Source organism: Wolffia australiana, chromosome 10 (genome assembly GCF_029677425.1).
Source record: "Wolffia australiana isolate 7733 chromosome 10, ASM2967742v1".
Lineage (NCBI taxonomy): Eukaryota > Viridiplantae > Streptophyta > Magnoliopsida > Alismatales > Araceae > Wolffia > Wolffia australiana.
Genome location: NC_135844.1, coordinates 11,020,771 through 11,048,757, shown reverse-complemented (window position 1 = coordinate 11,048,757; position 27,987 = coordinate 11,020,771). Strand labels below are relative to the sequence as shown.

The window sequence follows — 27,987 nt, the reverse complement described above, 5'->3', positions numbered from 1 at the left end:
CAGCCTCGACTGCTTCGGAACAATGGTGTGGATAGAAAGGGACGATAAACCACTAGGTGACAAGATATTCTTATTTGTTGTGGCTGCAGAGACTTGCCGACGCGTATATATTTGCCGGTGTAATCGCAGAAGTTCTACAGGGAGGACGGGAGAGCACGAGAGGAAGAACAAGGAAACGACGTTTGTGTCATTACGATATTCTGGGTATGGCTGGGACGATAACGATGCTTGGTCGGAGTATGAAGCTTCTGGCATGGTTTGTGCTTGCTGGTTGGCTGATGATATGGATTATGCGACCCACCAACACGTATAGGAATGTTTGGGTGCCCAATCTTCAGGGAAAGCTCAATAAGACTACATACTTCCGCTCGCAGGGTGGGGAACGAATCCGGCGAGATACTGGATATTTTTATTTATTTTGCTTTTTTCTTTAGCGTTGATATTATTATTGTTCCTCTTCTTTCTTCACCCTGTGCTAATCACTATTCGACATGATTCATTCCTTACGTCTTTCTCCCCTCCATCTTCTTCTTCTTCTTATTCTTCTGCTCTTCGTCCTCCTTATTCTTCTTCTTATTGTTTGCGTTCTTCCTTCTTATTATAATTATTGTTCTTCCTTCTCCTTCTTATTATTATTTTCCTCCTTCTTACTATTATTCTAGCGTAATCATTAATTATTACTCTTTGTACTATCAATAATGCGATTTATGATTGCTACTAGAACAATTATTATAGCTAATGGATTTATTGTAAGACCAGGTTCTTCTTCCTTAAGACGTTTACCTTCATTATCTTTATCCTGATTATTTATACGATACGACTGCAGGAATGAACATCTTGATCTACACTTTTCCCATCTTGTTCATTTCTCTACTTGGCTGTCTATACCTTCATCTAAAATCAAAATCCCACAGCACGAGCCAGAGGTATTTTCGAGGTCATGAAACGTTACTAGAATCAAACATATATATACCAGCGATCGGCTTCTCACTTATTATCCTCACCAGAGATCAAGGAGGTCGCCCAATGATCGGACTAAGCGATCGGCTTGCAATCTGTGGAAGGCCCGCTGTGTGGACGGGGCCGCTGGGGATCGTTTCCTGGATGCAGCTTTCCTTTCTCATCATGTTCATCGCATTGCTTGTCTGGACCCTTGCAGTTTATTTAAAGACGAACTTTGACCGGCTAAAATCCGGTGGGGGAATGATGCACGGTGGGATGATGCATGGCGGAATGCACGGCGGTGGTATGGCTGACCAACCCTCAATGTATGAAAACTTCTTGCCTCATTCTGCTCTCCTCGCACATTTATGCTACCCATCGTTCTATCAGTCTATCTATAAATTCATCTATCGATATATCAATCGCATTATCTATCTACCATATAGTTATTTATCTATTTGGTTATCTACCATCTGATATCTATTCATCAATGTATCTATCATATCATCGATCTATCTACACATCTATCTATTCATCTATCAGTCAATCAATCAAGCTTTCTCTCTATTTCTCGATCGATCGGTCGATTGATCGATCTCTCGATATACATATACAGATATCTATATTTATTTGTCAATTCATCAATCCATGCGTCTTCCATCGGTTTGCGACTCCATTATATTTAACTCTTTGTCTCATCTGTGCAGGGATGTGCGGAGGTTAAGAACGGCTTCTTTTAGATTGGCATTCGTAGGGACTCTAAGCTGCGCTTTCCTCTTCTTTCCTGTAACTCGGGGTTCCTCCATTTTACCGCTATTCGGCCTGAGCTCAGAAGCCAGCGTGAAGTACCACGTGTGGCTGGGCCACATCACCTTGGTCTTCTTTGCAGCCCACAGCTTGGGCTACATCATCTACTGGGCCATCATCGGCGATATGTGCGAGGTAAAAATCTCTGGAGAGAGAGAAAAATAGAGAGAGAGAGAGAGAGAGGGGTGAAAAGAATATTGCAGATAACTAATATCCTGAAGGATCGCGAGTAGTGCAGATGGTGGAGTGGGCAAAGGATGGGGTGTCTAACGTAGCCGGAGAGCTCGCCATGGTCTTTGGGCTAGTCCTCTGGGCCACGACGTTCAGGCCGATTAGGAGAAAGAGCTACGAGCTCTTCTTCTACACTCACCAACTCTACGCGCTGTTCATGTTCTTCTTTCTCTTGCACGTCGGCATCTCCTTCTTCTTCTTGGTTCTCCCGGGAGTCTACCTCTTTCTCCTCGACCGCTACCTCCGTTTTCTGCAGTCACAGCAGAGGATCCGCGTCGTCTCCGCCCGTCTCCTTCCCAACGAGACGGTCGAGCTCAACTTTTCCAAGACCCAAGGTGATAAACACTTTACAAATTTGATAGTCAGAATTCATGATAATTTGAACAATCTACATGCTTGAATGGCCATAACGCGGAATGAAGACGTCCATCATGATTTTTTCATCTTCTCTCGTTGTATGTGCTATATTTACAAAAGGACGATGATGAGGGACGATGACGATTGCGTCTCCTCATCGTTGGACATTTTAGCTCCCATATTATAATGACGTAACCAGTCTATTGGGACTTAGATAGTCGTCAAAAATATACAATAATACATTATTTTCCTGTCAAGGAAATTAAACTTAACACAGCGCATTTCCTACTTCTTCAAGTATCTCGTTCAAAGATAACGCCTTATTTAACATGGTTTGTTTGAAAATATATGACAGGGCTTAAATACACCCCCCTCAGCTACGTATTTATATGCGTCCCGAGTTTGTCGAAACTCCAATGGCACCCATTCACCATCAGCTCCAGCAGCAACCTTGAGCCGGAAACTCTGAGCGTGATCATCAAGAAAGAGGGAAGCTGGACCCAGAAGCTTCATCAGACCCTATCCTCGCCCTCCCTGCAGCGTCTGGAGGTAGCCGTGGAGGGACCCTACGGCGATTTCTCCACGGAGTTTCTCAAGTACTAACCGAAACCCGTATCTTCCACTTCAGCTTTAGACTCTCTCTCTCTCTCTCTCTCTCTCTCTCTCTCTCTCTCTCTCTCTCTCTCTCTCTCTCTCTCTCTCTCTCTCCCTCTATTTCTCTCTCTCTCTCTCTGCCTCTATTTCTCTCTCTCTCTCTCTCTCTCTCTCTCTATTTCTCTCTCTCTCTCTCTCTCTGCCTCTATTTCTCTCTCTCTCTCTCCCTCTATTTCTCTCTCTCTCTCCCTCTATTTCTCTCTCTCTCCCTCTCTCTCTCTCTCTCTGCCTCTATTTCTCTCTCTCTCTCTCTCCCTCTATTTCTCTCTCCCCCTCCCTCTATCTCTCTCTCTCTCTCTCTGCCTCTCTTTCTCTCTCTCTCTCGCCCTCTCTTTCTCTCGCTCTCCCCCTCTCTCTCTCTCCCTCCCTCTATTTCTCTCTCTCTCTCCCTCTATTTCTCTCTCTCTCTCTCTCTCCCTCTATTTCTTTCTCTCTCCCTCTATCTCTTTCTCTCTCTCTCTATATCTCTCTCTCCCTCCCTCTATTTCTCTCTCGCTCTCTCGCACGCACAGACTCTCTCTCTCCCTATATGTATATCCATCTATCCCTCTCTCTATATGAAGCTATATATATAGATTGATAGATATAGATCTATCAATATATATATATATATATATATCTCCCTCTCTCTATAAGTAGCTAATTATCTCTATGCATTTTCTATTTCTCTATCGCTCTGGCTGTCTCTCTCTCTCTCTTTCTCTCTCTGTCTATCTATCTATTGAGAGAGACATCTCTCTATATAGTATCTATCTATCTCTCTCTATCTATTCATCTATCGGTCTATATCTCTAACTATCTACCTACCTATCTATCTATCTATCTATCTATCTATCTGTCTATCTATCTATCTATCTATCTATCTATCTATCTATCTATCTATCTTCTATCGATCTATCTATCTATCTATCTAATCTATTTATCTCTTTCTGGCTATCAATCAGTCGCTATCCATCTATCTCTTACACCAGAGTTAAAGGTGTTACCTGGTTAACGTCGCAGACATGATTGCCTGGTTCTGGTGAGCGGCGGAAGCGGGATCACGCCCTACTTTGCTATGATCCAGGAGCTTATTTTCATGAGCGCGACTAAAGGGGTTTCAGTTCCCAATGTGCGGCTAATCTGCGCCTTCAAGACGGTGGCAGATCTCTCCATGCTCGATCTTCTCCTCCCTCTCTCCACCGACAAGCTTGACGCCTCCCGGCTCGACCTGACCATCGACGCCTACGTCACAAGAGAGAAGGAGGCCGGTAAGGTCGGTATTAAAACAGTCCAGACTCTACCGCTCAAACCGCTGCGCTCGGACAGACCAATCACGGGTATCCTCGGGCCCAATAGCTGGCTTTGGCTGGGCGCGGTCATTGCTTCGTCGTTCGTCCTCTTCCTCTTGCTTCTGGGCATCGTTGGCCGATACTACATCTACACCACAGAGAAGGAGTCTGACGCTGAGTTTTCGACTTCCATTGAGGCTATTTTGGCCTTGATCTTCATGTGCGTCTCTATCACTGGCCTCGGCGGCGCTGCCTTCCTCTGGGCGAGGAAGAACGCTTCGGCTTTGGCGGCGAAGATCGAGAACTTTGATGTGGTATCGCCGATGGGTTCGCCCAAGTCTGCTTTCGGTAATGCCGAGCTGGAGAGCCACCCGCAAGAGGTCTTGAAAAGGGCAACTACGGTGCACTACGGGGAAAGGCCTGATCTTCAGAGTAAGACAATCATTGATTCTTGTTTCTTGGCTCTCATATCTTGTCTGCAGATAGATATCGTCTTATTTTCTCATTAGCGTTTTTAACTTTATGTTGCCTCCTAGAGTTGATCACATTTCAGGACTCTAACCAGCTTACATAAATTACTGGTTAATGATCTATTAAAAAAATCTTACAAACGGGGATATATAAAAGGAATTATAGAGAGAATATTTTTCATGATTTCAGTGTTCTATTGTATGCTTTTTTTCTCGTCCGCAGAAATATTGCTCCAGTTCGAGAAATGGGACTGTGGAGTTCTCGCCAGCGGCCCTCGAGGGTTGCGAGGTGATGTGGCGAGAATTTGTTCATCTGGGCTGGCAGACAACCTACACTTCCATTCCATCAGCTTCACGTGGTGATTTTCACACAGAAAAATCAAGCTCTGGTCAGAAAGCTGCAACCAAATAATTTTCTGTCGCTTTCAAAAGTCCATAGTTTCTACTGCTTGCGTGCCGGAGGGGACATGAGCGACTTTCGTCACCCCTTGTTATCCGTGTGAGGGTTGTTTCGCTTGTTCCTTGTGGTTTACTCGTGATAATCCACTGTTATGCCAATTTGGAATGATCGCATTCTCTATATGCACACCAGTTTCCGCAGAGAATACCTTTCGAATTATATTTGCACGTATCACTTATGGGTTTTCAGAACTCTTTCAGGACACATAAATAGGGATCTGACTTCCCAAGAAGTCCTCGGAAATCTTTTAACATCAACCGCAGACCGCTAACCCGCAGACCGATTCCTCTATTAAATTAAGAATATTGAGACTTAAAGTTGGAAGCCTGTATGTATAGAGACATGGCTGAAAAGAGAAAAGACACAAACATTTTAAGTGACATCGCGCCAGACTAAATCACCATGCACGCAATGAGCTTTCATGTTGATTTGACGTAGAAAATATTGTTCCCACGAGTCAGTATGTAAAGAGTATATGAAATAGAAAACTCCATTTATATGCTAATGAAAGTGTTCTAAATGATTCAATCGTAGCGTAAAAGACTATAAACTTGTTTATGCATGTAAGAATACTGATGATTCATCCATAACAGAGTTCAAACTGAGCATTAAGCATAGATATTTTCCTAAAGATGTGTTATTTCCCAGCGTATTCCTGTGGACAAAGACTTTGTCTTTTCCTTTTTCAGAATCCTAAATTTAGTAAGATTTTAAAATAATTTAACTCAGTGATTTCTAATAATGATGAATGTTTTTTTCTTTTACATAATTTAATATTTCAGTAATTCGGATGAAAGTAAGAATTTAGAGTCACTGTAGTATGTTGGTAAATAAAAATGATAAATAGATTTGTTAAAGTGTAAATTTTAATATCTAAGAAAAGTGCCCCTTTAATGGAAGAAAATTATTCATTTTTGACAGAATGGCATATGATTTTACATGTATCTTTGAGTTACAATAAGTGTCCTTCTAATTTGTAACATGGAAAGTTTTACTTTCAGTTGAAGTTTAATGGTTACATGTAAATACTATTATTTAGATTTATTTTCCAGTTGAATTGTATCCCCTTGTAGGATAATGAATGCTCCCTTAGAATTTATGTCAACTTACAAACATAATGGGGGGGTCACATTTTTTGTATTAAATAATGTGATAGCTGCTGGGATTTGTGGGTTCTACTGAATCAATCCAACTTCGATTTCTCAGCAGAATATTGTTCCTTCTTAACCGGAGATATGTTTGACAACCAAAAACATAGAAAATTATAATACCTTAGCACGTATCAAATCAGTGAGTTCTTGGTCCCTTGAATGAGTATATTCAACTCGTTCAGTTCTCTGGCCTCGAGAAGTATCTAAATGATCTTCAGGTCATAGAATGTTCGCATCGTTCCCTCAAAAATTTTCATAAAAATCCCTGAACATAAGAGTATATCCAACAATATTGAAAATTTTTATATGTGTGTCTTTGCTAATTAAAATTGCATGATACATTTAAAGCCCAATAATGTTTACCAAGCAACCTTATCTGCATGTATATTAATTGAACTACGATTTAGTTTCTTTAACTAAATTGATAGGTTGATTTTCTAGGCCATAGGATGCTAAGCTCCAGCTCTTGCTCTAGAAAATAAAGCCACATTTCTAAACTTTGTATTACCCTTCATTTGCACAAGACTCCCAAATGAGTTACGAAATATTAAATTTGAAGCCAAAATTGGCCATTCTAATTAGTACTGATGCGCGATTAAGTGTTAATGCATATACATTACAGGGATACATGTTGACATCTGGACTTATATAGCTGAACGTTTATTAGAACTGTTCAACCAAGTTGAGCAAAAAAAATACTTCATTGATGAAATTCATCGATTTCACGAAATATAAATATTAGCCATACCCTGCAGTTAACGAGTATGTTTCAAATGTGGCATTCATCAGGCATTCAAATTACACTCAGTTGTAGGTATTTCAGTTCAGTTGGGTTCCTTGCTGTACATGAAGCTATTGTAGCAAGATACATCATGGATTAATTTTTTAAAAAGCATGTTTTTTAGCCCAAAAATAATTGAAAGATTAAGACAAATTAATGAAAATTAACTAGACCAATTAATCAAAATTTTGGATAAAAATACTCATGTCGAGACAATATTTTTTACAAGAATTCAATCACTGACTTACAAACACGCCTTCCTAACTCTAGGAATTAGTCATAATAGATAGATTCTAAAATTTTGTTCATACACTAAACCCATTTATAAACGTGATAGACCCTACAGAGACTGTAGTACGCATTGTCTAAAATTGGATTTAAAGGAAACTCCAATGCTAGTGGACAAGTTCATAATTTGAGATTAAATTTAGGGACGGTTACTGTCAGAAATGTAATAATAAACCATTGAGAATATTACCAGATACAACAGCACACCATGGTTAGGGAGTATGGGTAATGAATGTTAAGTTATAGTGTCTCAATTGAAAATAAATGTTAAGGTGTTTATGTGATGACCCAAATATATGGATTCAAGCTGTGTAAATTGTGCATGTTAAATTAAGGACAAAAAATAAAATATATTTTGGATTATGTGATGTAATCTCACATTTTGAATGAGAATGAACATGATCCTAGGTTTTATTCATAAAATTTTAGTGGGCGGATAATTATTTCCATAATCCTCTCTGTAGAGGACGTTCAACTTATTTTGAATTTTGTTGTAATCTTATCCTTGGTATGAATGACTTCCAAAGTTCTCCCCCGAACAGATTTGGAAGAAGCAACTTATGTATCGTGCATGCTTTCTATAGAGACAGATCAAGGAGGTAGTTAAAAATCTCCAAATCCATATGCATAGAATCCAACACCAAAAGAGTTTCAGGATACAGAACTTTTAGAGAGGTCTCATGTTGCTGATACCTGGAGTTCAGATTTCTAAAGAGAAATTACCAGACCCTCCTAATCATATAGTGTTTATGTAGAAAATTCCATATTTCTATGTTATTACATCCATCCTCATCACAGTGCTATGAACAAGGACTGGTGTAACATTGACTCCAAGTATCAGGAGCAGATTCAAGCCGAGCATGAGATGAACACTAGATAGTCCAGGACATAATGGTTAAGGATTTATTTCTGATTCATAGATGATAGGGTCTAAAGGCTAATGATTAAATAAATACCATTTTTTTTAGACCTGGATCTTAGGGGATCCAAATGTAGATTAATGTTCACGCTAAATGGAGACGTATTGTCTTAGAAGAGTTCCAAGAGGAGTACCACTTTAGATTTGACAGCAAAAGCTTCCAAGAGGAGTACCACTACAGACTTGACAGCAAAAGCTGATTATATTTTTTTAATTAATGCTCTTTAAGAGCCATTAGGGTGGAAAAAATTCATCACACCCTTTTAATGTGTTCCGTAAATTTCTATACATATTCTGTTGTTGAGTAACTACAATTGTGTTATACAACATGAGAAAGGCAGATAGTGTCATCTAAAGTAATATAACTTTCTGAGGCAATTTACCTGATTAGGGGTATTATGTCTAAAGTAAAATTCATAATGGAAGAGTTTCATTGACTCAATATATAGTAAATGAATCGAAAAAGCTAATAGCCCAAAGCATATAGCAACTATAGAGTGCAAAAAGTTTGATATCCAAGGATGATTATCCTTTTTCCAAAATAGGGATTATTGGAACCATATGTTCCCTGGAAGACAAATCATCCATGTCACATCTTTTTCAATATTAATTGATAGAATATATTGATGTAACACATGTGCATACTTAGAATCAAGTATGTAAATATATGCGACGATTGGGTGAATAATAATGACATTAGATTGGTTGGTTACTAGTATTTAGACAGACGATGAATATTAGTACTTAGAGGATACTCAATGACACCAAAATATTCAGACATATAAGCATTTTTTAGCCCCGCTCCTGTGACGAGTATGGTTGATCTTGCACCAGTGAAAGTAGCGGTGCTAAAGAAAGATACTGGGTGCTCTTTGGAGAAGTTCACTTAGTTGATTCATATGAACCACTGAATGATTTTATACCTCATATCAGTCCGGTATATTTTTGTCACAGTTATATCAGTGTTCCTTACAAATGGGACATAATATAGACTTTGGAGGTAGATGATTATATTTTGAAAATGTCTCTACTTTAAGAATGTCACCAAGTCTCTACTTTTAAGGGATTCTGAACTGTCTTAGTTTGGACGTAGCAAGAGGCCTACATAGGTGATTTTGTTGTAAATATGGAATTATCGTTGTCATTATCAGAGAAGACTTACGCAAGGAAACAAAGTGTTTATTTTCCTTTTTCCGTGTTGATGGAGTGCTTGTTGCATATCAAAGTGAAAGAGTGATAGTTATTCCCAAGCCCAACATATCGATATTGGAGAAGGTGTAAGAAAGTCTTGACTCCCCAATGTATGTTTTTCTTTAATTAGAAAGGTTCTGCTTTATATGTTTGTGTTGATCCTCTCTTTTTCAATGGAAAGTTCATAGGACCTTCACGGCTCTCGTGTATTTTGTTTCAAAAAGCTCAAACAATCAAACAATATATTTGAAAATGTTGAAGAACAACACCGTGCTTAAGAGGAAAAGTAAAACCCTTGGTATTTAACTAAGGCACGCAACAGATATGGAACGCGGTTGAATCTTGAATAGAAAGGACAGCTTTACTCCACATTTCTTTCGACAATAATTTATTGGCCTCGATGGAAAGATTTCATAAGAATTTCGAAGGTTGATTTTTCCTCCTGGATTAGCATCAGACGACAATAGATACCAATCCTCTTCATTTAAAGTCATTCTCATCCAGTACCTAATTACAGGAGGATGGAAGCGTTGTACGTTTGCATTAGTACAACGATTAACTATTACGTGAGACTATGGCTAGTCGAACAGAGCATGCGGCTGATATTCACTATCATGACGTGCCCAACTTATGTAAATATTTAAAAACGAGTGGCTTCTCGCAGGATAGCTGTAGGCCATCAAGAAATGTTGGTCATGTCAAATTAGGTTTTTGAAAACATTTTATGAAGTTACGCATTAATCCAAATGTACTCCCCCATCGTCTAGATGTCTTCCAGCTTTCGTCCGTAACTCTGCTGTAGGATCAATGGTTACTCCGGTAAATTTAAAAATATACGGACGAGTCTATTTCCGCAGGTGTTACTTCATGCGTTACCCCATTCTGTGGCTGAGCTATCCCCAATATTTTAAGCTTTCCAAAACTTAGACAATACCTCGGCGTATTTTTATTCATAGCGACCGCATAGATTCTACGGGACATAGACAGTAGTACAACTAGGTACAAGAGAGCAAATGAAGCCCCATCCAAAGAGAGGAAATACAAGTCCTCATCTATCTAGCTACTTCTATAAATCAATTCAACCATTAATATCTTATATTTATATGTTTAGTTTCCACGTCCCTCGTACTGCAGTGGTCGTACTACAAAGCCAGGGGCGTGACTCGCTTTCGGCCTTAATGCACTTGAGTTGGGACGGCCTACTTTGGATTAAACTACTAATGTCAACGCTCTTGACGAGGCAAGAACAAGCTATGCCCCATCTGAAACGGGTCCTTCCTAATTCATGGATAACAGGTTAATTCTCCAAGCCATTGGTTAGCCCTTCTTCCAACCCGCATTTACCTGTTGTAAGGGAGACTGAAAAATCAATTTTAAGCGAGTTCCATGACAGCAACTACACCTTTGACGTCCTCCCTTGGTTTACAATTTTGTTTCTGTCTCTCTCTCCACGAATTGCCTCAAGCAATTTATCTTTGTTAATCATGCAAAGGCTGGGCATGCAGCCTCGACTGCTTCGGAACAATGGTGTGGATAGAAAGGGACGATAAACCACTAGGTGACAAGATATTCTTATTTGTTGTGGCTGCAGAGACTTGCCGACGCGTATATATTTGCCGGTGTAATCGCAGAAGTTCTACAGGGAGGACGGGAGAGCACGAGAGGAAGAACAAGGAAACGACGTTTGTGTCATTACGATATTCTGGGTATGGCTGGGACGATAACGATGCTTGGTCGGAGTATGAAGCTTCTGGCATGGTTTGTGCTTGCTGGTTGGCTGATGATATGGATTATGCGACCCACCAACACGTATAGGAATGTTTGGGTGCCCAATCTTCAGGAAAGCTCAATAAGACTACATACTTCCGCTCGCAGGGTGGGGAACGAATCCGGCGAGATACTGGATATTTTTATTTATTTTTGCTTTTTTTTCTTTAGCGTTGATATTATTATTGTTCCTCTTCTTTCTTCACCCTGTGCTAATCACTATTCGACATGATTCATTCCCTTACGTCTTTCTCCCCCTCCATCTTCTTCTTCTTCTTATTCTTCTGCTCTTCGTCCTCCTTATTCTTCTTCTTATTGTTTGCGTTCTTCCTTCTTATTATAATTATTGTTCTTCCTTCTCCTTCTTATTATTATTTTTCTTCCTTCTTACTATTATTCTATTGTAATCATTAATTATTACTCTTTGTACTATCAATAATGCGATTTATGATTGCTACTAGAACAATTATTATAGCTAATGGATTTATTGTAAGACCAGGTTCTTCTTCCTTAAGACGTTTACCTTCATTATCTTTATCCTGATTATTTATACGATACGACTGCAGGAATGAACATCTTGATCTACACTTTTCCCATCTTGTTCATTTCTCTACTTGGCTGTCTATACCTTCATCTAAAATCAAAATCCCACAGCACGAGCCAGAGGTATTTTCGAGGTCATGAAACGTTACTAGAATCAAACATATATATACCAGCGATCGGCTTCTCACTTATTATCCTCACCAGAGATCAAGGAGGTCGCCCAATGATCGGACTAAGCGATCGGCTTGCAATCTGTGGAAGGCCCGCTGTGTGGACGGGGCCGCTGGGGATCGTTTCCTGGATGCAGCTTTCCTTTCTCATCATGTTCATCGCATTGCTTGTCTGGACCCTTGCAGTTTATTTAAAGACGAACTTTGACCGGCTAAAATCCGGTGGGGGAATGATGCACGGTGGGATGATGCATGGCGGAATGCACGGCGGTGGTATGGCTGACCAACCCTCAATGTATGAAAACTTCTTGCCTCATTCTGCTCTCCTCGCACATTTATGCTACCCATCGTTCTATCAGTCTATCTATAAATTCATCTATCGATATATCAATCGCATTATCTATCTACCATATAGTTATTTATCTATTTGGTTATCTACCATCTGATATCTATTCATCAATGTATCTATCATATCATCGATCTATCTACACATCTATCTATTCATCTATCAGTCAATCAATCAAGCTTTCTCTCTATTTCTCGATCGATCGGTCGATTGATCGATCTCTCGATATACATATACAGATATCTATATTTATTTGTCAATTCATCAATCCATGCGTCTTCCATCGGTTTGCGACTCCATTATATTTAACTCTTTGTCTCATCTGTGCAGGGATGTGCGGAGGTTAAGAACGGCTTCTTTTAGATTGGCATTCGTAGGGACTCTAAGCTGCGCTTTCCTCTTCTTTCCTGTAACTCGGGGTTCCTCCATTTTACCGCTATTCGGCCTGAGCTCAGAAGCCAGCGTGAAGTACCACGTGTGGCTGGGCCACATCACCTTGGTCTTCTTTGCAGCCCACAGCTTGGGCTACATCATCTACTGGGCCATCATCGGCGATATGTGCGAGGTAAAAATCTCTGGAGAGAGAGAAAAATAGAGAGAGAGAGAGAGAGAGAGAGGGGTGAAAAGAATATTGCAGATAACTAATATCCTGAAGGATCGCGAGTAGTGCAGATGGTGGAGTGGGCAAAGGATGGGGTGTCTAACGTAGCCGGAGAGCTCGCCATGGTCTTTGGGCTAGTCCTCTGGGCCACGACGTTCAGGCCGATTAGGAGAAAGAGCTACGAGCTCTTCTTCTACACTCACCAACTCTACGCGCTGTTCATGTTCTTCTTTCTCTTGCACGTCGGCATCTCCTTCTTCTTCTTGGTTCTCCCGGGAGTCTACCTCTTTCTCCTCGACCGCTACCTCCGTTTTCTGCAGTCACAGCAGAGGATCCGCGTCGTCTCCGCCCGTCTCCTTCCCAACGAGACGGTCGAGCTCAACTTTTCCAAGACCCAAGGTGATAAACACTTTACAAATTTGATAGTCAGAATTCATGATAATTTGAACAATCTACATGCTTGAATGGCCATAACGCGGAATGAAGACGTCCATCATGATTTTTTCATCTTCTCTCGTTGTATGTGCTATATTTACAAAGGACGATGATGAGGTACGACGACGACTGCGTCCCCTCATCGTTGGACATTTTAGCTCCCCTATTATAAGGACGTAACCAGTCTATTGCGACTTAGATAGTCGGCAAAAACATACAATAATACATTATTTTCCTGTCAAGGAAATTAAACTTAACACAGCGCATTTCCTACTTCTTCAAGTATCTCGTTCAAAGATAACGCCTTATTTAACATGGTTTGTTTGAAAATATATGACAGGGCTTAAATACACCCCCCTCAGCTACGTATTTATATGCGTCCCGAGTTTGTCGAAACTCCAATGGCACCCATTCACCATCAGCTCCAGCAGCAACCTTGAGCCGGAAACTCTGAGCGTGATCATCAAGAAAGAGGGAAGCTGGACCCAGAAGCTTCATCAGACCCTATCCTCGCCCTCCCTGCAGCGTCTGGAGGTAGCCGTGGAGGGACCCTACGGCGATTTCTCCACGGAGTTTCTCAAGTACTAACCGAAACCCGTATCTTCCACTTCAGCTTTAGACTCTCTCTCTCTCTCTCTCTCTCTCTCTCTCTCTCTCTCTCTCTCTCTCTCTCTCTCTCTCTCTCTCTCTCCCGCTCCCTTTTTCTCTCTCTCTCTCTCTCCCTCTCTCTCTCTCTCTCTCTCTCTCTCTCTCTCTCTCTCTCTCTCTCTCTCTCTCTGCCTCTCTTTCTCTCTCTCTCTCTCCCTCTATTTCTCTCTCTCTCTCCCTCTATTTCTCTCTCTCCCTCCCTCTATTTCTCTCTCTCTCTCTCCCTCTCTCTCTCTCTCTCTCTCTCTCTCTCTCTCTCTCTCTCTCTCTCTCTCTCTCTCTCTCTCTCTCTCTCTCTCTCTCTCTCTCTCTCCCTCTCTCTCTCTCTCTCTCTCCCTCTATTTCTCTCTCTCCCTCCCTCTATTTCTCTCTCTCTCTCCCTCTATTTCTCTCTCTCTCTCTCTCTCCCTCTATTTCTTTCTCTCTCCCTCTATTTCTTTCTCTCTCTCTCTATATCTCTCTCTCCCTCCCTCTATTTCTCTCTCGCTCTCTCGCACGCACAGACTCTCTCTCTCCCTATATGTATATCCATCTATCCCTCTCTCTATATGAAGCTATATATATAGATTGATAGATATAGATCTATCAATATATATATATATATATATCTCCCTCTCTCTATAAGTAGCTAATTATCTCTATGCATTCTCTATTTCTCTATCGCTCTGACTCTCTCTCTCTCTCTCTTTCTCTATCTGTCTATCTATCTATTGAGAGAGAGACATCTCTCTATATAGTATCTATCTATCTCTCTCTATCTATTCATCTATCGGTCTATATCTCTAACTATCTACCTACCTATCTATCTATCTATCTATCTATCTATCTGTCTATCTATCTATCTATCTATCTATCTATCTATCTATCTATCTATCTTCTATCGATCTATCTATCTATCTATCTAATCTATTTATCTCTTTCTGGCTATCAATCAGTCGCTATCCATCTATCTCTTACACCAGAGTTAAAGGTGTTACCTGGTTAACGTCGCAGACATGATTGCCTGGTTCTGGTGAGCGGCGGAAGCGGGATCACGCCCTACTTTGCTATGATCCAGGAGCTTATTTTCATGAGCGCGACTAAAGGGGTTTCAGTTCCCAATGTGCGGCTAATCTGCGCCTTCAAGACGGTGGCAGATCTCTCCATGCTCGATCTTCTCCTCCCTCTCCACCGACAAGCTTGACGCCTCCCGGCTCGACCTGACCATCGACGCCTACGTCACAAGAGAAGGAGGCCGGTAAGGTCGGTATTAAAACAGTCCAGACTCTACCGCTCAAACCGCTGCGCTCGGACAGACCAATCACGGGTATCCTCGGGCCCAATAGCTGGCTTTGGCTGGGCGCGGTCATTGCTTCGTCGTTCGTCCTCTTCCTCTTGCTTCTGGGCATCGTTGGCCGATACTACATCTACACCACAGAGAAGGAGTCTGACGCTGAGTTTTCGACTTCCATTGAGGCTATTTTGGCCTTGATCTTCATGTGCGTCTCTATCACTGGCCTCGGCGGCGCTGCCTTCCTCTGGGCGAGGAAGAACGCTTCGGCTTTGGCGGCGAAGATCGAGAACTTTGATGTGGTATCGCCGATGGGTTCGCCCAAGTCTGCTTTCGGTAATGCCGGGCTGGAGCGCCACCCGCAAGAGGTCTTGAAAAGGGCAACTACGGTGCACTACGGGAAAGGCCTGATCTTCAGAGTAAGACAATCATTGATTCTTGTTTCTTGGCTCTCATATCTTGTCTGCAGATAGATATCGTCTTATTTTCTCATTAGCGTTTTTAACTTTATGTTGCCTCCTAGAGTTGATCACATTTCAGGACTCTAACCAGCTTACATAAATTACTGGTTAATGATCTATTAAAAAAATCTTACAAACGGGGATATATAAAAGGAATTATAGAGAGAATATTTTTCATGATTTCAGTGTTCTATTGTATGCTTTTTTTCTCGTCCGCAGAAATATTGCTCCAGTTCGAGAAATGGGACTGTGGAGTTCTCGCCAGCGGCCCTCGAGGGTTGCGAGGTGATGTGGCGAGAATTTGTTCATCTGGGCTGGCAGACAACCTACACTTCCATTCCATCAGCTTCACGTGGTGATTTTCACACAGAAAAATCAAGCTCTGGTCAGAAAGCTGCAACCAAATAATTTTCTGTCGCTTTCAAAAGTCCATAGTTTCTACTGCTTGCGTGCCGGAGGGGACATGAGCGACTTTCGTCACCCCTTGTTATCCGTGTGAGGGTTGTTTCGCTTGTTCCTTGTGGTTTACTCGTGATAATCCACTGTTATGCCAATTTGGAATGATCGCATTCTCTATATGCACACCAGTTTCCGCAGAGAATACCTTTCGAATTATATTTGCACGTATCACTTATGGGTTTTCAGAACTCTTTCAGGACACATAAATAGGGATCTGACTTCCCAAGAAGTCCTCGGAAATCTTTTAACATCAACCCGCAGACCGCTAACCCGCAGACCGATTCCTCTATTAAATTAAGAATATTGAGACTTAAAGTTGGAAGCCTGTATGTATAGAGACATGGCTGAAAAGAGAAAAGACACAAACATTTTAAGTGACATCGCGCCAGACTAAATCACCATGCACGCAATGAGCTTTCATGTTGATTTGACGTAGAAAATATTGTTCCCACGAGTCAGTATGTAAAGAGTATATGAAATAGAAAACTCCATTTATATGCTAATGAAAGTGTTCTAAATGATTCAATCGTAGCGTAAAAGACTATAAACTTGTTTATGCATGTAAGAATACTGATGATTCATCCATAACAGAGTTCAAACTGAGCATTAAGCATAGATATTTTCCTAAAGATGTGTTATTTCCCAGCGTATTCCTGTGGACAAAGACTTTGTCTTTTCCTTTTTCAGAATCCTAAATTTAGTAAGATTTTAAAATAATTTAACTCAGTGATTTCTAATAATGATGAATGTTTTTTTCTTTTACATAATTTAATATTTCAGTAATTCGGATGAAAGTAAGAATTTAGAGTCACTGTAGTATGTTGGTAAATAAAAATGATAAATAGATTTGTTAAAGTGTAAATTTTAATATCTAAGAAAAGTGCCCCTTTAATGGAAGAAAATTATTCATTTTTGACAGAATGGCATATGATTTTACATGTATCTTTGAGTTACAATAAGTGTCCTTCTAATTTGTAACATGGAAAGTTTTACTTTCAGTTGAAGTTTAATGGTTACATGTAAATACTATTATTTAGATTTATTTTCCAGTTGAATTGTATCCCCTTGTAGGATAATGAATGCTCCCTTAGAATTTATGTCAACTTACAAACATAATGGGGGGGTCACATTTTTTGTATTAAATAATGTGATAGTTGCTGGGATTTGTGGGTTCTACTGAATCAATCCAACTTCGATTTCTCAGCAGAATATTGTTCCTTCTTAACCGGAGATATGTTTGACAACCAAAAACATAGAAAAGTATAATACCTTAGCACGTATCAAATCAGTGAGTTCTTGGTCCCTTGAATGAGTATATTCAACTCGTTCAGTTCTCTGGCCTCGAAGTATCTAAATGATCTTCAGGTCATAGAATGTTCATCGTTCCCTCAAAAATTTTCATAAAAATCCCTGAACATAAGAGTATATCCAACAATATTGAAAATTTTTATATGTGTGTCTTTGCTAATTAAAATTGCATGATACATTTAAAGCCCAATAATGTTTACCAAGCAACCTTATCTGCATGTATATTAATTGAACTACGATTTAGTTTCTTTAACTAAATTGATAGGTTGATTTTCTAGGCCATAGGATGCTAAGCTCCAGCTCTTGCTCTAGAAAATAAAGCCACATTTCTAAACTTTGTATTACCCTTCATTTGCACAAGACTCCCAAATGAGTTACGAAATATTAAATTTGAAGCCAAAATTGGCCATTCTAATTAGTACTGATGCGCGATTAAGTGTTAATGCATATACATTACAGGGATACATGTTGACATCTGGACTTATATAGCTGAACGTTTATTAGAACTGTTCAACCAAGTTGAGCAAAAAAAATACTTCATTGATGAAATTCATCGATTTCACGAAATATAAATATTAGCCATACCCTGCAGTTAACGAGTATGTTTCAAATGTGGCATTCATCAGGCATTCAAATTACACTCAGTTGTAGGTATTTCAGTTCAGTTGGGTTCCTTGCTGTACATGAAGCTATTGTAGCAAGATACATCATGGATTAATTTTTTAAAAAGCATGTTTTTTAGCCCAAAAATAATTGAAAGATTAAGACAAATTAATGAAAATTAACTAGACCAATTAATCAAAATTTTGGATAAAAATACTCATGTCGAGACAATATTTTTTACAAGAATTCAATCACTGACTTACAAACACGCCTTCCTAACTCTAGGAATTAGTCATAATAGATAGATTCTAAAATTTTGTTCATACACTAAACCCATTTATAAACGTGATAGACCCTACAGAGACTGTGGTACGCATTGTCTAAAATTGGATTTAAAGGAAACTCCAATGCTAGTGGACAAGTTCATAATTTCGAGATTAAATTTAGGGACGACGGTTACTGTCAGAAATGTAATAATAAACCATTTAGAATATTACCAGATACAACAGCACACCATGGTTATGGAGTATGGGTAATGAATGTTAAGTTATAGTTTCTCAATTGAAAATAAATGTTAAGTTGTTTATGTGATGACCCAAATATATGGATTCAAGCTGTGTAAATTGTGCATGTTAAATTAAGGACAAAAAATAAAATATATTTTGGATTATGTGATGTAATCTCACATTTTGAATGAGAATGAACATGATCCTAGGTTTTATTCATAAAATTTTAGTGGGCGGATAATTATTTCCATAATCCTCTCTGTAGAGGACGTTCAACTTATTTTGAATTTTGTTGTAATCTTATCCTTGGTATGAATGACTTCCAAAGTTCTCCCCCGAACAGATTTGGAAGAAGCAACTTATGTATCGTGCATGCTTTCTATAGAGACAGATCAAGGAGGTAGTTAAAAATCTCCAAATCCATATGCATAGAATCCAACACCAAAAGAGTTTCAGGATACAGAACTTTTAGAGAGGTCTCATGTTGCTGATACCTGGAGTTCAGATTTCTAAAGAGAAATTACCAGACCCTCCTAATCATATAGTGTTTATGTAGAAAATTCCATATTTCTATGTTATTACATCCATCCTCATCACAGTGCTATGAACAAGGACTGGTGTAACATTGACTCAAGTATCAGGAGCAGATTCAAGCCGAGCATGAGATGAACACTAGATAGTCCAGGACATAATGGTTAAGGATTTATTTCTGATTCATAGATGATAGGGTCTAAAGGCTAATGATTAAATAAATACCATTTTTTTTAGACCTGGATCTTAGGGGATCCAAATGTAGATTAATGTTCACGCTAAATGGAGACGTATTGTCTTAGAAGAGTTCCAAGAGGAGTACCACTTTAGATTTGACAGCAAAAGCTTCCAAGAGGAGTACCACTACAGACTTGACAGCAAAAGCTGATTATATTTTTTTAATTAATGCTCTTTAAGAGCCATTAGGGTGGAAAAAATTCATCACACCCTTTTAATGTGTTCCGTAAATTTCTATACATATTCTGTTGTTGAGTAACTACAATTGTGTTATACAACATGAGAAAGGCAGATAGTGTCATCTAAAGTAATATAACTTTCTGAGGCAATTTACCTGATTAGGGGTATTATGTCTAAAGTAAAATTCATAATGGAAGAGTTTCATTGACTCAATATATAGTAAATGAATCGAAAAAGCTAATAGCCCAAAGCATATAGCAACTATAGAGTGCAAAAAGTTTGATATCCAAGGATGATTATCCTTTTTCCAAAATAGGGATTATTGGAACCATATGTTCCCTGAAGACAAATCATCCATGTCACATCTTTTCAATATTAATTGATAGAATATATTGATGTAACACATGTGCATACTTAGAATCAAGTATGTAAATATATGCGACGATTGGGTGAATAATAATGACATTAGATTGGTTGGTTACTAGTATTTAGACAGACGATGAATATTAGTACTTAGAGGATACTCAATGACACCAAAATATTCAGACATATAAGCATTTTTAGCCCGCTCCTGTGAGTATGGTTGATCTTGCACCAGTGAAAGTAGCGGTGCTAAAGAAAGATACTGGGTGCTCTTTGGAGAAGTTCACTTAGTTGATTCATATGAACCACTGAATGATTTTATACCTCATATCAGTCCGGTATATTTTTGTCACAGTTATATCAGTGTTCCTTACAAATGGGACATAATATAGACTTTGGAGGTAGATGATTATATTTTGAAAATGTCTCTACTTTAAGAATGTCACCAAGTCTCTACTTTTAAGGGATTCTGAACTGTCTTAGTTTGGACGTAGCAAGAGGCCTACATAGGTGATTTTGTTGTAAATATGGAATTATCGTTGTCATTATCAGAGAAGACTTACGCAAGGAAACAAAGTGTTTATTTTCCTTTTTCCGTGTTGATGGAGTGCTTGTTGCATATCAAAGTGAAAGAGTGATAGTTATTCCCAAGCCCAACATATCGATATTGGAGAAGGTGTAAGAAAGTCTTGACTCCCAATGTATGTTTTTCTTTAATTAGAAAGGTTCTGCTTTATATGTTTGTGTTGATCCTCTCTTTTTCAATGGAAAGTTCATAGGACCTTCACGGCTCTCGTGTATTTTGTTTCAAAAAGCTCAAACAATCAAACAATATATTTGAAAATGTTGAAGAACAACACCGTGCTTAAGAGGAAAAGTAAAACCCTTGGTATTTAACTAAGGCACGCAACAGATATGGAACGCGGTTGAATCTTGAATAGAAAGGACAGCTTTACTCCACATTTCTTTCGACAATAATTTATTGGCCTCGATGGAAAGATTTCATAAGAATTTCGAAGGTTGATTTTTCCTCCTGGATTAGCATCAGACGACAATAGATACCAATCCTCTTCATTTAAAGTCATTCTCATCCAGTACCTAATTACAGGAGGATGGAAGCGTTGTACGTTTGCATTAGTACAACGATTAACTATTACGTGAGACTATGGCTAGTCGAACAGAGCATGCGGCTGATATTCACTATCATGACGTGCCCAACTTATGTAAATATTTAAAAACGAGTGGCTTCTCGCAGGATAGCTGTAGGCCATCAAGAAATGTTGGTCATGTCAAATTAGGTTTTTGAAAACATTTTATGAAGTTACGCATTAATCCAAATGTACTCCCATCGTCTAGATGTCTTCCAGCTTTCGTCCGTAACTCTGCTGTAGGATCAATGGTTACTCCAGTAAATTTAAAAATATACGGACGAGTCTATTTCCGCAGGTGTTACTTCATGCGTTACCCCATTCTGTGGCTGAGCTATCCCCAATATTTTAAGCTTTCCAAAACTTAGACAATACCTCGGCGTATTTTTTATTCATAGCGACCGCATAGATTCTACGGGACATAGACAGTAGTACAACTAGGTACAAGAGAGCAAATGAAGCCCCATCCAAAGAGAGGAAATACAAGTCCTCATCTATCTAGCTACTTCTATAAATCAATTCAACCATTAATATCTTATATTTATATGTTTAGTTTCCACGTCCCTCGTACTGCAGTGGTCGTACTACAAAGCCAGGGGCGTGACTCGCTTTCGGCCTTAATGCACTTGAGTTGGGACGGCCTACTTTGGATTAAACTACTAATGTCAACGCTCTTGACGAGGCAAGAACAAGCTATGCCCCATCTGAAACGGGTCCTTCCTAATTCATGGATAACAGGGTTAATTCTCCAAGCCATTGGTTAGCCCTTCTTCCAACCCGCATTTACCTGTTGTAAGGGAGACTGAAAAATCAATTTTAAGCGAGTTCCATGACAGCAACTACACCTTTGACGTCCTCCCTTGGTTTACAATTTTGTTTCTGTCTCTCTCTCCACGAATTGCCTCAAGCAATTTATCTTTGTTAATCATGCAAAGGCTGGGCATGCAGCCTCGACTGCTTCGGAACAATGGTGTGGATAGAAAGGGACGATAAACCACTAGGTGACAAGATATTCTTATTTGTTGTGGCTGCAGAGACTTGCCGACGCGTATATATTTGCCGGTGTAATCGCAGAAGTTCTACAGGGAGGACGGGAGAGCACGAGAGGAAGAACAAGGAAACGACGTTTGTGTCATTACGATATTCTGGGTATGGCTGGGACGATAACGATGCTTGGTCGGAGTATGAAGCTTCTGGCATGGTTTGTGCTTGCTGGTTGGCTGATGATATGGATTATGCGACCCACCAACACGTATAGGAATGTTTGGGTGCCCAATCTTCAGGGAAAGCTCAATAAGACTACATACTTCCGCTCGCAGGGTGGGGAACGAATCCGGCGAGATACTGGATATTTTATTTATTTTGCTTTTTTCTTTAGCGTTGATATTATTATTGTTCCTCTTCTTTCTTCACCCTGTGCTAATCACTATTCGACATGATTCATTCCCTTACGTCTTTCTCCCCCTCCATCTTCTTCTTCTTCTTATTCTTCTGCTCTTCGTCCTCCTTATTCTTCTTCTTATTGTTTGCGTTCTTCCTTCTCCTTCTTATTATTATTTTTCTTCCTTCTTACTATTATTCTATTGTAATCATTAATTATTACTCTTTGTACTATCAATAATGCGATTTATGATTGCTACTAGAACAATTATTATAGCTAATGGATTTATTGTAAGACCAGGTTCTTCTTCCTTAAGACGTTTACCTTCATTATCTTTATCCTGATTATTTATACGATACGACTGCAGGAATGAACATCTTGATCTACACTTTTCCCATCTTGTTCATTTCTCTACTTGGCTGTCTATACCTTCATCTAAAATCAAAATCCCACAGCACGAGCCAGAGGTATTTTCGAGGTCATGAAACGTTACTAGAATCAAACATATATATACCAGCGATCGGCTTCTCACTTATTATCCTCACCAGAGATCAAGGAGGTCGCCCAATGATCGGACTAAGCGATCGGCTTGCAATCTGTGGAAGGCCCGCTGTGTGGACGGGGCCGCTGGGGATCGTTTCCTGGATGCAGCTTTCCTTTCTCATCATGTTCATCGCATTGCTTGTCTGGACCCTTGCAGTTTATTTAAAGACGAACTTTGACCGGCTAAAATCCGGTGGGGGAATGATGCACGGTGGGATGATGCATGGCGGAATGCACGGCGGTGGTATGGCTGACCAACCCTCAATGTATGAAAACTTCTTGCCTCATTCTGCTCTCCTCGCACATTTATGCTACCCATCGTTCTATCAGTCTATCTATAAATTCATCTATCGATATATCAATCGCATTATCTATCTACCATATAGTTATTTATCTATTTGGTTATCTACCATCTGATATCTATTCATCAATGTATCTATCATATCATCGATCTATCTACACATCTATCTATTCATCTATCAGTCAATCAATCAAGCTTTCTCTCTATTTCTCGATCGATCGGTCGATTGATCGATCTCTCGATATACATATACAGATATCTATATTTATTTGTCAATTCATCAATCCATGCGTCTTCCATCGGTTTGCGACTCCATTATATTTAACTCTTTGTCTCATCTGTGCAGGGATGTGCGGAGGTTAAGAACGGCTTCTTTTAGATTGGCATTCGTAGGGACTCTAAGCTGCGCTTTCCTCTTCTTTCCTGTAACTCGGGGTTCCTCCATTTTACCGCTATTCGGCCTGAGCTCAGAAGCCAGCGTGAAGTACCACGTGTGGCTGGGCCACATCACCTTGGTCTTCTTTGCAGCCCACAGCTTGGGCTACATCATCTACTGGGCCATCATCGGCGATATGTGCGAGGTAAAAATCTCTGGAGAGAGAGAAAAATAGAGAGAGAGAGAGAGAGAGAGAGGGGTGAAAAGAATATTGCAGATAACTAATATCCTGAAGGATCGCGAGTAGTGCAGATGGTGGAGTGGGCAAAGGATGGGGTGTCTAACGTAGCCGGAGAGCTCGCCATGGTCTTTGGGCTAGTCCTCTGGGCCACGACGTTCAGGCCGATTAGGAGAAAGAGCTACGAGCTCTTCTTCTACACTCACCAACTCTACGCGCTGTTCATGTTCTTCTTTCTCTTGCACGTCGGCATCTCCTTCTTCTTCTTGGTTCTCCCGGGAGTCTACCTCTTTCTCCTCGACCGCTACCTCCGTTTTCTGCAGTCACAGCAGAGGATCCGCGTCGTCTCCGCCCGTCTCCTTCCCAACGAGACGGTCGAGCTCAACTTTTCCAAGACCCAAGGTGATAAACACTTTACAAATTTGATAGTCAGAATTCATGATAATTTGAACAATCTACATGCTTGAATGGCCATAACGCGGAATGAAGACGTCCATCATGATTTTTTCATCTTCTCTCGTTGTATGTGCTATATTTACAAAAGGACGATGATGAGGGACGATGACGATTGCGTCTCCTCATCGTTGGACATTTTAGCTCCCATATTATAATGACGTAACCAGTCTATTGGGACTTAGATAGTCGTCAAAAATATACAATAATACATTATTTTCCTGTCAAGGAAATTAAACTTAACACAGCGCATTTCCTACTTCTTCAAGTATCTCGTTCAAAGATAACGCCTTATTTAACATGGTTTGTTTGAAAATATATGACAGGGCTTAAATACACCCCCCTCAGCTACGTATTTATATGCGTCCCGAGTTTGTCGAAACTCCAATGGCACCCATTCACCATCAGCTCCAGCAGCAACCTTGAGCCGGAAACTCTGAGCGTGATCATCAAGAAAGAGGGAAGCTGGACCCAGAAGCTTCATCAGACCCTATCCTCGCCCTCCCTGCAGCGTCTGGAGGTAGCCGTGGAGGGACCCTACGGCGATTTCTCCACGGAGTTTCTCAAGTACTAACCGAAACCCGTATCTTCCACTTCAGCTTTAGACTCTCTCTCTCTTTCTCTCTCTCTCTCTCTCTCTCTCTCTCTCTCTCTCTCTCTCTCTCTCTCTCCCTCTCTCTCTCTCTCTCTCTCTCTCCCTCTCTCTCTCTCTCTCTCTCTCTCTCTCTCTCTCTCTCTCTCTCTCTCTCTCTCTCTCTGCCTCTATTTCTCTCTCTCTCTCTCCCTCTATTTCTCTCTCTCTCTCCCTCTATTTCTCTCTCTCCCTCCCTCTATTTCTCTCTCTCTCTGCCTCTATTTCTCTCTCTCTCTCTCCTCTATTTCTCTCTCCCTCCTCTATTTCTCTCTCTCTCTCTCTGCCTCTATTTCTCTCTCTCTCTCTCCCTCTATTTCTCTCTCTCTCTCCCTCTATTTCTCTCTCTCCCTCCTCTATTTCTCTCTCTCTCTCCCTCTATTTCTCTCTCTCTCTCTCTCTCCCTCTATTTCTTTCTCTCTCCTCTATTTCTTTCTCTCTCTCTCTATATCTCTCTCTCCTCCTCTATTTCTCTCTCGCTCTCTCACTTGCACAGACTCTCTCTCTCCCTATATGTATATCCATCTATCCCTCTCTCTATATGAAGCTATATATATAGATTGATAGATATAGATCTATCAATATATATATATATATATATCTCCTCTCTCTATAAGTAGCTAATTATCTCTATGCATTCTCTATTTCTCTATCGCTCTGACTCTCTCTCTCTCTCTCTTTCTCTATCTGTCTATCTATCTATTGAGAGAGACATCTCTCTATATAGTATCTATCTATCTCTCTCTATCTATTCATCTATCGGTCTATATCTCTAACTATCTACCTACCTATCTATCTATCTATCTATCTATCTATCTGTCTATCTATCTATCTATCTATCTATCTATCTATCTATCTATCTATCTTCTATCGATCTATCTATCTATCTATCTAATCTATTTATCTCTTTCTGGCTATCAATCAGTCGCTATCCATCTATCTCTTACACCAGAGTTAAAGGTGTTACCTGGTTAACGTCGCAGACATGATTGCCTGGTTCTGGTGAGCGGCGGAAGCGGGATCACGCCCTACTTTGCTATGATCCAGGAGCTTATTTTCATGAGCGCGACTAAAGGGGTTTCAGTTCCCAATGTGCGGCTAATCTGCGCCTTCAAGACGGTGGCAGATCTCCATGCTCGATCTTCTCCTCCTCTCTCCACCGACAAGCTTGACGCCTCCCGGCTCGACCTGACCATCGACGCCTACGTCACAAGAGAGAAGGAGGCCGGTAAGGTCGGTATTAAAACAGTCCAGACTCTACCGCTCAAACCGCTGCGCTCGGACAGACCAATCACGGGTATCCTCGGGCCCAATAGCTGGCTTTGGCTGGGCGCGGTCATTGCTTCGTCGTTCGTCCTCTTCCTCTTGCTTCTGGGCATCGTTGGCCGATACTACATCTACACCACAGAGAAGGAGTCTGACGCTGAGTTTTCGACTTCCATTGAGGCTATTTTGGCCTTGATCTTCATGTGCGTCTCTATCACTGGCCTCGGCGGCGCTGCCTTCCTCTGGGCGAGGAAGAACGCTTCGGCTTTGGCGGCGAAGATCGAGAACTTTGATGTGGTATCGCCGATGGGTTCGCCCAAGTCTGCTTTCGGTAATGCCGAGCTGGAGAGCCACCCGCAAGAGGTCTTGAAAAGGGCAACTACGGTGCACTACGGGAAAGGCCTGATCTTCAGAGTAAGACAATCATTGATTCTTGTTTCTTGGCTCTCATATCTTGTCTGCAGATAGATATCGTCTTATTTTCTCATTAGCGTTTTTAACTTTATGTTGCCTCCTAGAGTTGATCACATTTCAGGACTCTAACCAGCTTACATAAATTACTGGTTAATGATCTATTAAAAAAATCTTACAAACGGGGATATATAAAAGGAATTATAGAGAGAATATTTTTCATGATTTCAGTGTTCTATTGTATGCTTTTTTTCTCGTCCGCAGAAATATTGCTCCAGTTCGAGAAATGGGACTGTGGAGTTCTCGCCAGCGGCCCTCGAGGGTTGCGAGGTGATGTGGCGAGAATTTGTTCATCTGGGCTGGCAGACAACCTACACTTCCATTCCATCAGCTTCACGTGGTGATTTTCACACAGAAAAATCAAGCTCTGGTCAGAAAGCTGCAACCAAATAATTTTCTGTCGCTTTCAAAAGTCCATAGTTTCTACTGCTTGCGTGCCGGAGGGGACATGAGCGACTTTCGTCACCCCTTGTTATCCGTGTGAGGGTTGTTTCGCTTGTTCCTTGTGGTTTACTCGTGATAATCCACTGTTATGCCAATTTGGAATGATCGCATTCTCTATATGCACACCAGTTTCCGCAGAGAATACCTTTCGAATTATATTTGCACGTATCACTTATGGGTTTTCAGAACTCTTTCAGGACACATAAATAGGGATCTGACTTCCCAAGAAGTCCTCGGAAATCTTTTAACATCAACCCGCAGACCGCTAACCCGCAGACCGATTCCTCTATTAAATTAAGAATATTGAGACTTAAAGTTGGAAGCCTGTATGTATAGAGACATGGCTGAAAAGAGAAAAGACACAAACATTTTAAGTGACATCGCGCCAGACTAAATCACCATGCACGCAATGAGCTTTCATGTTGATTTGACGTAGAAAATATTGTTCCCACGAGTCAGTATGTAAAGAGTATATGAAATAGAAAACTCCATTTATATGCTAATGAAAGTGTTCTAAATGATTCAATCGTAGCGTAAAAGACTATAAACTTGTTTATGCATGTAAGAATACTGATGATTCATCCATAACAGAGTTCAAACTGAGCATTAAGCATAGATATTTTCCTAAAGATGTGTTATTTCCCAGCGTATTCCTGTGGACAAAGACTTTGTCTTTTCCTTTTTCAGAATCCTAAATTTAGTAAGATTTTAAAATAATTTAACTCAGTGATTTCTAATAATGATGAATGTTTTTTTCTTTTACATAATTTAATATTTCAGTAATT

General features: G+C 40.3%; 1 protein-coding gene and 2 pseudogenes across 1 annotated transcript; all 3 read left to right on the top strand.

The window, feature by feature from the left end:
• Positions 1-28: 28 nt before the first annotated feature.
• LOC144708888 (ferric reduction oxidase 2-like) lies at positions 29-5,363 on the top strand. The gene is made up of 8 exons (XM_078582337.1): positions 29-375; positions 827-926; positions 1,008-1,268; positions 1,650-1,884; positions 1,988-2,315; positions 2,693-2,933; positions 3,994-4,694; positions 4,956-5,363. Exons 1-8 carry the CDS (start codon positions 207-209, stop codon positions 5,093-5,095), a joined length of 2,175 nt encoding a protein of 724 aa, XP_078438463.1. The 5' UTR covers positions 29-206; the 3' UTR covers positions 5,096-5,363.
• A 6,004-nt stretch (positions 5,364-11,367) lies between these two features.
• Positions 11,368-16,390, top strand: LOC144708919 (ferric reduction oxidase 2-like; annotated as a pseudogene).
• Positions 16,391-22,059: 5,669 nt separating this feature from the next.
• LOC144708911 (ferric reduction oxidase 2-like) lies at positions 22,060-27,370 on the top strand (annotated as a pseudogene).
• Positions 27,371-27,987: the final 617 nt, after the last annotated feature.

Coding starts and splice junctions, on each gene's coding strand:
- LOC144708888 (XM_078582337.1), top strand. CDS start 207: ATGGCTGGGACGATAACGATGCTTGGTCGGAGTATGAAGCTTCTGGCA. Junction 1,269..1,649: donor ATGGCTGACCAACCCTCAAT/GTATGAAAACTT, acceptor TCATCTGTGCAG/GGATGTGCGGAGGTTAAGAA. Junction 2,316..2,692: donor CAACTTTTCCAAGACCCAAG/GTGATAAACACT, acceptor AATATATGACAG/GGCTTAAATACACCCCCCTC.